This window comes from Gracilinanus agilis, chromosome 6 (assembly GCF_016433145.1).
Source record: "Gracilinanus agilis isolate LMUSP501 chromosome 6, AgileGrace, whole genome shotgun sequence".
In the NCBI taxonomy this organism is placed as follows: Eukaryota; Metazoa; Chordata; class Mammalia; order Didelphimorphia; family Didelphidae; genus Gracilinanus; species Gracilinanus agilis.
Genome location: NC_058135.1, coordinates 30,021,958 through 30,034,941, shown reverse-complemented (window position 1 = coordinate 30,034,941; position 12,984 = coordinate 30,021,958). Strand labels below are relative to the sequence as shown.

At 35.2% G+C, this 12,984-nt stretch overlaps 1 protein-coding gene across 1 annotated transcript in view; it reads left to right on the top strand.

The window, feature by feature from the left end:
* Positions 1 to 12,116, top strand: part of MTHFD2L (methylenetetrahydrofolate dehydrogenase (NADP+ dependent) 2 like) — a 119,393-nt gene extending 107,277 nt beyond the window's left edge. The window contains exon 7 of the mRNA XM_044680601.1: positions 11,978 to 12,116. Coding sequence (XP_044536536.1) covers positions 11,978 to 12,090 — 113 coding nt within the window. The 3' untranslated portion in view covers positions 12,091 to 12,116. The remainder of the gene's footprint in view (positions 1 to 11,977) is intronic.
* Positions 12,117 to 12,984: the final 868 nt, after the last annotated feature.

Genomic DNA, 12,984 nt, shown 5'->3' with positions numbered 1-12,984 from the left:
TTTATGATATGGGATTATTTAAGTATTCTACTTCTTCTGCTGTTAATCTAGGCAATTTATGTTTTTGTAAATATTCATCCATCTCACCTAAGTAGGTATATTTATTGCCATATAATTGAGCAAAATAGTTTTTTAATGATTGCCTTGATTTCCTCTTCATTTAGAGGTGAGGTCTCCCTTTTCATCTTTGATACTGATGATTTGGTTTTCTTTCCTTTTTTAAATTAGATTGACCAGTACTTTGTCAATTTTGTTTGTTTTTTCAAAGTACCAGCTTTTAGTCTTATTTATTAATTCAAAAGTTCCTTTACTTTCAATTTTATTGATTTCTCCTTTAATTTTTATAATCTCTAATTTGGTCTTTAGCTGGGCATTTTTAATTTGTTCCCTTTCTAGTTCTTTAATTTGCATGCCCAGTTCATTGATTTTTACCCTCTCTAATTTGTTAATACATGCACTCAAGGATATAAATTTCCCCCTGAGTACTGCCTTAGCTGCATCCCACATAGTTTGGTAGGATGTCTCATCATTGTCATTCTTTTTAATGAAATTATTAATTATTTCTATGACTTGTTCTTTAACCAATTTTGGAGAATCATATTATTTAATTTTCAATTAATTTTTGGTTTGCCTCTCCATGCACTCTTACTAATTATTATTATTGCATTATGATTTGAAAAGGTTACATTAATTATTTCTGTTCTTTTGCATTTTTTGCAATGTTTCTATGCCCTATTACATGGTCAATCTTTGTGAATGTACCATGTGCAACTGAAAAGAAGGTGTATTCCTTTTTGTATCTATTTATTTTTTTCCACATATCTGTTAAATCTAATTTTTCTAGCATTTCTTTCACCTCTCTTATCTCTTTCGTATTTACTTTTTGGTTTGATTTATCTAGATTTGAAAGTGTAATATTTAGATCTCCCACTAGTATAGTTTTAGTATCTATTTCCTTCTTGAGCTCTGTCAGTTTCTCCTTTAGGAATTTGGTGCATACATTTTGAGTACTGTTATTTCCTCATTGTCTATACTGCCTTTTATCAGAATGTAATTACCTTCCCTGTCTCTTTTAATCAGATTTATTTTTACTTTATCTTTGTCAGAAATCATGATCACCACTCCTGCCTTCTTTTTCTCATTTTTCGCCCAAAAGATTTTGCTCCAGCCCTTGACCTTAAACCTGTGTATGTCCACCCGCCTCATATGAGTTTCTTGTAGACCACATATGGTAGGATTTTGGTTTCTAATCCACTCTGCTATTTGTTTCCGTTTTATGGGCAAGTTCATCCCAATTACATTCAGAGTTATAATTATCAGTTGTGTATTCCCCAACATTTTGGTATCCTCTCCTAGTTCTACCCCTTCTTCTTGTGCTATTTCCTTTTAAACAAGTGGTTTGTTTTATACCAGTCCCCCTTGTCCCCTCCCCTGATTTACTTCCCTTTCCACCCTCTCCCTTATTATTCCCCTCTTTTTATTTTTTAAGACCTAATGAATTCCCTCCCCCTTCTACCCTCCCTTTTTTGACCTCTCCACTCCCTTGCTGCCCTTGTTTTATCCCTTCTGACTTTCTCAGTAGGGTTACATAGAATTCTATATTCCAATGCATATAGCTACTCTTTCCTCTCAGGGTTAATTCCACTGAGAGTAAGGTTTAAATATTACCTCTTAATGCTCTCTACCTCTCCTTCTTATAATAGTGTTCATCCCTCCCCTTCCCATGCCCTCTTTGTGTGGTATAGAGTATCTTATTTTTCTTATTCATTCAAGTTTCTCTTGGTGCCATCTGTTATTCACCCCCCTCCCTCTTTTTTTCCCCCTGTATCATCTTAGACCATTTAGTACTCCAACCTCTCCCTATGAATAATTCTTCTAATTACTATAATAGTGAATACAGTTTTTGAAAATTACAAATAACAATACTGCATATAGGAATACAAATAATTTGATCTTATTGAAGCCCTTACAGAGGCAAATTTAAAAATAAGAGTTTTCTTTCTTTCCCCTCTGTTTCTTATTTAGTTTTTCATGTTTTTCTTGGATATTGAACTTTCTGTTTAGTCCTGGTCTTTTCTGTGCAAATACTTGGAAATCTTCTATTTTGTTGAATACCCATACTTTCCCCTGGAAGATATAGTCAGTTTTAATGGGTAGGTGATCCTTGGTTGTAGACCTAGTTCTCTTGCCTTTCTGAATATCATATTCCAAGCCTTGGGGTCTTTTAATGTGGAGGATGCCAGATCCCACTTGATCCTGATAGGTGCTCCTTGATATCTGAATTGTATCTTTCTGGCTTCTTGTAAAATTTTTTTTCTTTTACTTGGAAGCTCTTGAATTTGGCTATTATATTCCTGGGGGTTGTCTTTTCAGGGTCTAGTGTAGAGGGAAATCTATGGATCCTTTCAATGTCTATATTGCCCTTTTGTTGAAGAACTTCAGGGCAGTTTTGTTGTATAATTTCTTATAATATTGAGTCCAAATTTCTATTAATTTCTGCTTTTTCAAGGTTCTCAAATTATCTCTTCTTGACCTGTTTTCTTGATCTGTTAATTTATCAGTGAGATATTTCATGTTTCCTTCTATTTTATCAGTCTTTTGACTTTGCTTTATTTGTACTTGCTGTCTTGAGAGATCATTGGCTTCTACTTGCCCAGTTCTGGTCTTTAGAGACTGGTTTTCTGCTATAAGCTTTTGATTTTCCGTTTTTACTTGGTCTATCTTGTTTTCCAGCTGTTTAATTTTGGTCTCCAATTTGATTATCAATCCTTTTGATTTTGGGGCATCTTTCTCCAGTTGGGAGTTCCTGTCTTTTAGCCTGTTAATTTCCTTTTGAGCTATTTCCTACTTCTCTCATCAAATCTCTTCCATCTTTCTCATGATCTCAGATTTGAACTCTTCAAGAGCTTGTGACCAATTTTCAGTTTTGGGGGAAGGTTTGGATGCGATTACTTGTTTGTTCTCGTCTTCTGTTTCCTCTGTTGTCTGGATTTTTTCTGTGTAAAAGTTGTTGAGTGTTAAAGATTGCTTCTTGATCTTTCTTTTTTGAGGTTCTTGTGCATGGTTTGCCATTATTATTATTTCTTTCTCAGTCAGAAGTCTGGGTGAGGCAGACAGGCTCTCTGCCTATCCTATTGAGCTGTGGAGCAGGTTTCATCTGAGTCACAGCGCCATGCACCTTCTCAGCTTTATCCTCACACCCAGGGTCTGTCTGTACTCTTTAGGCTCCTGAGGTCTTAAATCTAGCTGTTCTCAGGGTCAAGCCTCCTGGTGCTCCTCTTGCTTCTTCCTCTGCCCGAAGCTCCTTTAACAGTCTAAGGGTGCTGCTTCCACAGTCATGCACCCCTCTGCACTGGGTCCCCACATAAGGTCCGTGCTTGTGCTCAAGGTTCGCATTTGTGTCCGAGCCCGAGCTCAATATTCACGTCTGCATTCAAGGTCTGTGTTCAAAGTCTGGTTCTTTAGCCTTTTGGGGTCTTAAGTCTTGCTGCTCTCAGGAGCAGGCCCTGGTGATCCCAGGTAGCTGCCAAGAACGCCCCAAACTTGCTCTAAGTCTTGTGTGCTGGCTTTGGCATTGTAGGTGGTGTGGTGGGAGGAGGTTGCTCAGCTCACGTTTTAGTGAGAGCTATTTCATCCCCTTATAGCATGGAAATGCCCTGATCACACGTACCTTTAATGCCATGCTCTGTTGTGGGGTCCCTTCATTCATCTGGATTTGGTTTTTGTGTCCTCTTGAAGAGTCCTATATGTGTGTGTTAGGAAAGATTAAGCATGCTGCTTCTACTCTGCTGCCATCTTAACCCGGAAGTCTCTTTCATCAATTCTTAACAAAATAGTTTCCAAACCCAATATCATCTTTGTTCTTCTATGATCATATTTTCATCTTTCAATAACATCCATTTAAAAATTGAATTTTTACCTTACATCAATCACCCTTCTCATATTTTCAAATCTCTTGATAAATTTTGTTCTGACATAAATCTTCCAGGATACATTTCATAAGTGTAGAGTCCAGCTCATACATAAAATTCTTCCATGGGTTTGAACCATCTATGGAGGGAAGTTGGATGCTGGAAAGCAAAGGGTTAAACTTATCTAGAAAGAATGAGACATAGAAGAATCAGAGAAACAAGAAACACAGAGATAAGACATAGCATGGTATCATCAGGTCAGCATGTCAGCTTATCCTCACATGATCAGAGAGAGAATGACTGAGCTGAACTGCCTTTATTAAAGAAAGGAGAAATGGGGGTTGTGGGATGTCAGTCAAATAGTCAGTCAAATATATCAGAAGTTTTAACATGTTAATGACAAAGCCAAAAGAGTGGATGATAACAATAGATTGCCAGGTATCCCCACTGCTGGCACAAGGCTTATCTTAGGAATGTAAATGTAAGTCTTAGACATTAGAAAGCACCTTTAGAACTTGCCTGCAGATCACAGTGAAGACTTGATTTCTAAGTACCCTGAAATTTAAAACCCAACAAATTGAAGAATTAAGAAATCAATCGTGAAATATTAGAAATTTATCCATAAGTCTGATCCATGAGTACTTTGCTCATTAGAGTCAGCTTTTGAATACATCTTTAATACTTTCATGATTTGTTTATACCTGGAACCCTTCAATAAGTAATTTGTAATTATACTTAAAAAGTGATTGAAACATCCATGATGGCTGCATTTGCCATGCCCTGAGGAACTCAATGTTTTCAACTCTGGAACTCCTGGTCTTGGACTGTAATTTTCTTTTTTTTGTTTGTTTGTTTGTTTGTTTTTTTTGTTTTTAAACCCTTACCTTCCCTCTTGGAGTCAATACCGTGTATTGGCTCCAAGGCAGAAGAGTGGTAAGGGCTAGGCAATGGGGGTCAAGTGACTTGCCCAGGGTCATACAGCTGGAAAATGTCTGAGGCCAGATTTGAACCTAGCACCTCCCATCTCTAGGCCTGGCTCTCAATCCACTGAGCTACCCAGCTGCCCGACTTTAATTTTCTTGATTGGTGGCAGCCTCATAGAACTCACAGGCAGCTAGCTACCATGAGTCATGATCCATGTTACCAGCCATTTTCTTTCTTGCTTTGAACCTTGAAATCATAATAAAACTGATTCTTTTATTGCTAATGGAAGTTTATACCCTCATGACTCCACTCAGGGCCCCTGTGGCTTCTCAAAACAAAATACTCCTTCCTGGTAACCACACTCTTCTCTGTGTGTTACCTTCCCTATGGCAATACAATCTCTGAGATCTAGGACTGTTGTGGTTTTATATTGTATTCCCAGTAATCAGTGCTTGACACATAGTAATCACTTATTAAATACTTTTATTAATTTATTCATATTCTTTGACCCAAAAAGCCCACTACTTTGCATACAGTCCCAGGAAGGCAAAGACTGAAAGACCTTATAGACATCATTTATATCAACACTTTTATGGTACCAAAAAACTAGAAACAGTTGACTTTGTTCCCAAGTTTTGCATTTTCCTCAATTACTAGTTTTTACATTTTTTTAAATTGTTCTTGATAGTTTGAATTAATTCTCTTGAAATTGTTCATATCCTTTGACATTGTGTTATAGTTAATCAGTTTATAATCTTATGTATTTGAAGTTTTTGATTCTTTATAGATTTTAGATGTTAGATTTTATCAGATTTTGATACAAATATTTTCCCAGCTGTATCTCTTCTTATAAAATATTTTTGTATAAGCTTTATATAAATATAGATTTGTGTACAAACTGCATAAAATAAAAATAATTGATCTTGGATTTCATGATATTTTCTATTGTTTGATTAGTTATAAATTTTTGCCCTATCCATGACTTTCAAGATACAGCCTTCCATTCTCCAAAATTTCAGGGTATGACTTTTCATATTTATATTATTTATCAATTTCCAATTTGTTACAGTATAAGATGCTGCTCCAAAACTATATTTTTGTAAGATTGCTTTCCAATTTTTTAATTTTTTAAAATATGTTTTCATGTTTATATGATTCATTTTCTTTCCCTCCTCTCTTCCCTCCCTGCTCCCAGGGCCAACAAGCTATTCCACTGGGTCATACAAATTTTATTGATATACGTTTGTATATCTTGATACCTATTTCCATAATATGCATTTCTGCAACAGAACAATCTTTTAAAGCCAAAATCCCAAATCATATACCCATATAAACAAGCGATCAGTCATATGTTTTTCTTTTGCATTTCTACTCCCATAGTTCTTTCTCTCTGTGTAGACAGCATTCTTTCATAAGTCCCTCGGGATTGTCCTGCTACTAGTAGTAAAGTCCATTACATTGGATTATTCCACAATGTTTCACTTTCAGTGTATAATGTTCTCTTGGTGCTGCTTATTTCACTCTGCATCAGTTCTTGGAGGTTCTTTCAGTTCATGTAGATATCCTCCAGTTCATCATTCCTTACAACGCAAAGTATTCTATCACCATCAAATACCACACAGTTTTTCCAGTTGTTATGCTAATGAATCTGTGATTTCACTGATTTGGAAGTTCAAATCTGATAGCAACCTATATTTACTATGTGTATTGCCATATGGCCTTCTGTTGTAAAGACTTGGGTCTTTTCATAGAACTACGGGCTTTTGTATCTTCCATGGAGATGTGTGCAACCCTTATTAAAATATGAGCTCCTTGAAAGCAGAAATTTCCCCTTTTTTATTTGTATCCCTGTGCTTAGCAAAGGGCTCACCACATAGTAAACATTTAAATGCTTTTCCAATCCATTTCATTGCATGCCTGCCCATTTTTTAAGAATTATGTCTATTTATCCATTCCCCACCCTAACCCCAAGTTTGCCAAGCAGGATCCATTCAATGTGTTAGCGTCTTAACATACTTTCTCCTAACTCTTCATAAACACTAGTGGGACATTTCTGATGTCAACTTATCATCCACCGATCAGATCAGTATCATCCATAATCATAAGCATCTGGAAGACAGCATTATCATCCCCAAGGAATCACTCTTCAACTTGAATTCTCTATTAGGTTTCCTTCATCACAGTGGATAATATCTTCAGTGAGGATCCATTTACCTGTTTTATTCCTCATCTGATGCTTATGATCCCTGAATACTTATTTCTGTTGTTCTATCTTTTAAGTAAACTTGAATGATTTTGTTGTATGGATTAGAGATACTTTACTGAAAAAGATCATTATAAGGCAATATTTTTCTCAACTGAATTGCATTATTTTTCATCATCAATCAATGATAAGAACAGTGGAATCTATATTCTCTACATATTTTCAGAGAAATCTGAAACGGTAAAAATGTCCTCCATTCATTGTCAACGATGTCTTATTTTGCTCCCTAAACTACCTAAACCTTAGACACCTAAACTACCATAAGGTTGGCTTAAGCCTGTTGATTTTCATCCTTAAATGTCATTCAATAACTATTTAGTGGAATGTCTGCTAAATTGGCTTTGAAGTAGTTTTACCCTCCACTGCTTTAGTCTTGCATTATGAGATAATACTTTCCACAATTGCCTATTATCTTTCTTTGCAAAATTTTAACAAATGAGCTTATTTTCTAATTTACTATTGTACTTGGAAGCCATCTGCCTGAGTTTGGCAATTAGGTCAGATATTTTTCATTTTTGGTTACTTATTTAAATAATTCTAAATTTAAGTGTTTTAATTGTGAACAAATCCTTTTATTATCATCATTATGTGACTTTCTAAAAACTAATTCTCATCTTAGCTCTGATGAACCAATTGTGTTATAAAGAAATCAAATTAAGTCCCACACTGATAGGAAATCGTTTTTTATCTATTAAAAGATAATCTATTCATTCATCTTAGTCACAAAATGTCAGAAAAATATTGCCAAAAATTATTTTTACATGTTGAATAAAAGTGAAAAAAGTAAAAATAAAATTTTGGGAGAAGGGAAGCATTCTGGGTAGATGAGAACTCCTTGCAAGACAGAACATAATAGTTCCATGACAGCATTTCAAATGTCCCCTATAAATCTTTTCCACAGGCTAAAATAAATATGCCTGGTAATTTCAAAACCAAAAAATATATAATCTATTTTAATGTAGTGTTATTTGGTGCTAATCATATCCAACACCTACAAATTCTTTTCTCAGAAAATATAAAGGTGTGAAGCTTCTGTGTAATTTAAAGTCTTTGTTCTCTTTCATTATTTCTCCCTGAATCATTATTTCCTGTATATTTCTCAAAATTCCCAATTTTCCCCACCTTTGGCAGTGAAAGTATATTTTGCATCTTACAAATTCTTCATTGAATTTCTCAACTTCAGCTTCAGACATTAATATGTAAACCACAATTATTTTCATTATAACCTTTCTGCAGATACTAATTATTAGTACTGTAATTACCAAAGATCCCATAAAATAATCTTTCCTGTTGCTTTTGAGAGCTCTTTTTTTTAAACTCTTACCTTCCTTTTTGGAATCAATACTCTGTATTGGCTCCAAGGCCGAAGATTGGTAAGGGCTGGGCAATGGGGGTTAAGTGACTTACCCATGGTCACACAGCTGGGAAGTAGCTGAGGTCAGATTTGTACCTAGGACCTCCCTTCTCTAGGTCTGGCTCTCAATCCACTAAGCCACCCAGCTGCTACCCAGCTGCTTTTGAGAGTTCTCATGAAACCCATGCTTCCTATTCCTTTCTTTGCCTCTCCAAGGAGAATTCATGAGTTATCCTTCCATTTGAGTGAAATTTCCTTCTTTCTTCTGGTTTAGCTTATAGAAAAAAAATATCAAGATTGATATGATTCACTTCCTCCATCAATATGTTTACTAACTAGTCTTTAAAAAAGGAACTCATGTTTAGATTACAAATAGCCCAATTAAAGTTTATTGGCACTAAATAATTGTGTGATTCTTAGCATTCTCTTTCAATTTTCCTCTACTTTCCTGTTACTTTCTAAAGTGAAAGAAGGCTACTCTATGCTGAAGGACATTTTATATTTTTTCTTTGTTTCATGGAATCTCAACTCATGTAAAGTAAGATTTGGTTTATCCATAGTTCAGTACAAAAAAGCATGAAATACAGAAAGAAGTATAGCAAGGATACTATATTGAGAAGATTTATGTATAAGAAAGCAGTCCAGGATGGTAGAAACAGATGAGAACTCCTGAAACCTTTGGGGAAATTGAGTACCTCATGGGAACCCTGGATGGATTGGGCACCAAAGTCACTAAAGTCAGGTAGGTTTTTTATAGAGTTCTGATCTGAAGCAAGCATAGCCAATCACTGGAGGGATGGACAGAGAAACCTGGACCTAGGGACTGATATCAATTTGAACTGGGTCATAAAGCAAGGATTGGTATATAGTTGATATTCAAATTTCCTGATTCTAAGAAAGAGCTTTTGGGCTGTTTTTGTTACTCTTTCCAACAAAGTACCTCAGGTATTTTGAGCTTCATTTATTTATTGGGTTAGGGAGGCTAGTTAAATCATGCTATATGGGCTACCGTCCCTCTCCCCACCAAAAAAAAAAAAATCTTCACCTCTTTGGATTTAAGTTGATCCTTAGAAAATTGAGTGGAAGCCCATTCTGCCCTTGGGGAAAGATCTGCCAATGAAAATGAATTTTGATAATAGAATATTTGTTAACTTATTGTATTACAGAAGAGAAAGAGGCTGTTGTTTTTCTTAGTACCAGTCTGAAGTGAAATCAATTTTCTTTCTTGATTAGTTATAGTTCAAAATCATCAATCAAAACAATCAAAAAAGGATTCCTTCTCCAATTGTTTGAATTCTTGGGATTATCTTTCATTATAATGCTGTTCTCATTTATGTATGGGTTTTGCTTTATACATTCTACAGGCTGATTTTTCTGTTTTTTATCCAGTACTTGATAGTTTTAATATTTGATGCTTGGCAGTATAGTTTGAGATCTGGTAGTATCAAATGCCCTTCTTCCTACCTGTTTTTCCCTATTGATAGTCTAATTTTATAAAATAGGTGTTTGGTAATTTGATATAGCACAATTTTTTTAGAGCAATTGTATATTATTTGCATTTTTTGTTATGGTGGTACAGCCTAAGCTATGGCATTAATACTCTTTCCTATTGTTTAAGTCTTTTTTTTCTTTTTATAAAAGTCATTATATGATTATATTTTAAAATCCTGTGTGGATCTAGTTAATTTTCAGATATTTAACAACACTGGTTGTTTTCTTAACATCATTTCCCTTATTATACTTTTAGCAAGGAAAAAAAAGCTGATAATTTTGTCCATTTTCTTATTTGTTTATTGGATTCTCCATTTGTACTCTGTGCAAATAGAGATAATTTTGACTAGTCCTTGTCCCTGCATTTTGGTGTACGAGAAAAAGTACTTGGAGTCAGATTACTTGGTTTCAAATTCTACCTCACCTCTACAAAAGTCAAAATGATCTAAGTTCGAATTTGGCTTCAGACACTAGATGTGACTCTGGGCAAGTCATTTAACCACTATCTGCCTCAGTTTCCTCATGTGTAAAGTGATGGTAGCAATAGCATTTTTCTGCTATGGTTATTGTGAGGATTAAATGAGATAATGCTTGTAAAATATTTAGCATAGTGCCTGGCACACAATAGATGCTTAATAAACATGTTTCCTTCCTCCCTTGAGTAAGTTCCTTCTTGAACTTCTCTAATGTTTACTTTCTTCTTCTATAGAATGAGGCAGTTAATTAATCTCTAAGTACCCTTCCAAGTCTAAATTCTGAGTGCATTGCTGTTGATAACATTTCTGGCTGTGCCAAGTAAAAGTGTGGGCATTATTACTTTAGCTCTAATCCTACTGAGACATCTTCTAATGGTTTTCAGTAACAAATAATGCTTGCTATTGGTTTAAAATAAATATAATTTATTGTATTAGTGAAAGATATATTAAATACATAAACTTTGGGGTATTTTTAAAACATAAATGAACGCTATGTTTTGTCAAATGTGGTCTCAATATCTATTGATATAATCATCTTATTTTAATAATTTTCTAGGAAGGAACAAGAACTGAGAGCTGAGGAGATACTGAATTTAGAATGACTATTTAAATTGGAAGTAGACACATATGGAGATACTGTAGGGGTAGAAACAATCAGATTTGGAAACTGATTGGATGTGTGGGGTGAATGTGTGAAGCGAATAGAATGAAGAGAATAGAACTTGAATAAATAGAAAGATGGTGGTGCTGTGTAGAAGAAGCCAGGGAATTCTGGAGCCCTGGGGTTGTGTGGAAGAGCTCTAGCATCATCAACTAGCCAGTTGCAAGGAAAAGGTACAACTATACCTAATTGAATATAATTATGAGCAGTTAGTCTTGTATAGCTAACAGACCCATTTCAGAAGTGATCAGCTTGTACAAAATACGGAAATACTAGCACATTTATCCTGTCTCCATTTCTACTCCCTCTTTCCCTTATCTCTGCCTGGAAAATTGGAATCACTTACATTGGAATTCAATTTTCATTGTATAATGAGCATGTGTTTACTCTAAATTATTGGATTATTATGGAGGAACTAACTATGGCCTTATATTAAAACATTCTGTCTCTGTCTGTCTCTCTTGTCTGTCTGTCTGTCTGTCTCTCTCTCTCTTTCTCCCTCTCCCCCTCTCCCACTCTCTCCCACTCTGCTCTTCCCCACCCCTTCTCAACACAAAAAGGGCCTTCTTGCAAAAGACATATGTGTATAATGTATTGAAGTTCCCTTCTTTGATGGATTAAAAATTTTTTTACTCTTTCATCTTAGAATCAGTACTAAGCATGGATTCCAAGACAGAAGAACAGTAAGGGCTAGGCAACTGAAGTAAAATGACTTGCTCAGAGTCACACAACTAGGAAGCCTGAGGCCAGATTTTAACCTAAGACCTCCCATCTCTAGTACTGGCTCTCTCTCCACTGAGCCACCAAACTGCCCTTTTGATGGATGTTTTTAATATTAACATGGAGTATGATCTGAATAATGTGTCACAATAACAAATGTTCTGTTTCTTTTATCAGAAGTTAAGAAGAAAGCTAAGTTTATCACTCCAGTGCCAGGCGGTGTGGGGCCTATGACTGTGGCAATGCTTCTGAGGAATACCCTTCTGGCAGCCAAGAAGATAATTTACTAGATAACTCTTGATACATGGAACTAAAATAAGACTAATATCCTGTGGCTTATTTATCCTTCAAGAGTCAAAACTTCTATATTTTACTACAAAGCTATTTATTTCTACATTATATTTATTTTTCATGTCTGGAATGATTCTCAAACAGGCAGCTCACAAACTCTTGTGCATTCTCTACTAAGGATTATTGTTTTCATTTTTGTTTAATAAACAAACAAAAGCAGCAATTGCTCTTGCCTTGTAGATAACACTGGTTGATTAAAAAGATTAAGTTACAGGATGCTGAAATAATAAAGGACTAACAGTCAGATGACAGGTTTCTGAGAATATATCACAACTGTGTCCTTAAAGGAATCTTGGAGGATTTCACCATGTTGATGGGAGACACCCAGAAGACATCATTTAAGGGAGAATTTTACTCTATTGAATCAGATGCTTTCTTTTGTACCCAATAATCAACACAATAGGATCTTGTTTTCTGTCTGTTGTGTAACTATCAAGATGTGGTCTCCTTTGGAATATCATTCATGAAAGCCTGACTGTTCCCTTCTCATGCTTTCATCAGAGATGCTGTCAAAATGTGTGTAGTGAATTAAAGATTTTGTAGAAATAGAAAAAAAGGGAATATGAGTCAGTTATTATCAATATTTTCTTGATCACTACTTTTTTTGGAAGGTAAACAATAATAATGACTGTCATTTCCTACCTAGTATTTCATACCATTTTGCATTTCAAATATTGTGAGAATTGGTCCTTCCACACTTTCAAAATTGTAACTCTGGTAGCTTCAGCTACCTTTATCATACCCTAACTCTTCACCCCTCCTCTCCAAAAATCTAAACATGAAATAAATTGTCTCAGTGTTCATCCTCCCTGGAAGTCTTTAAATGAAAGATT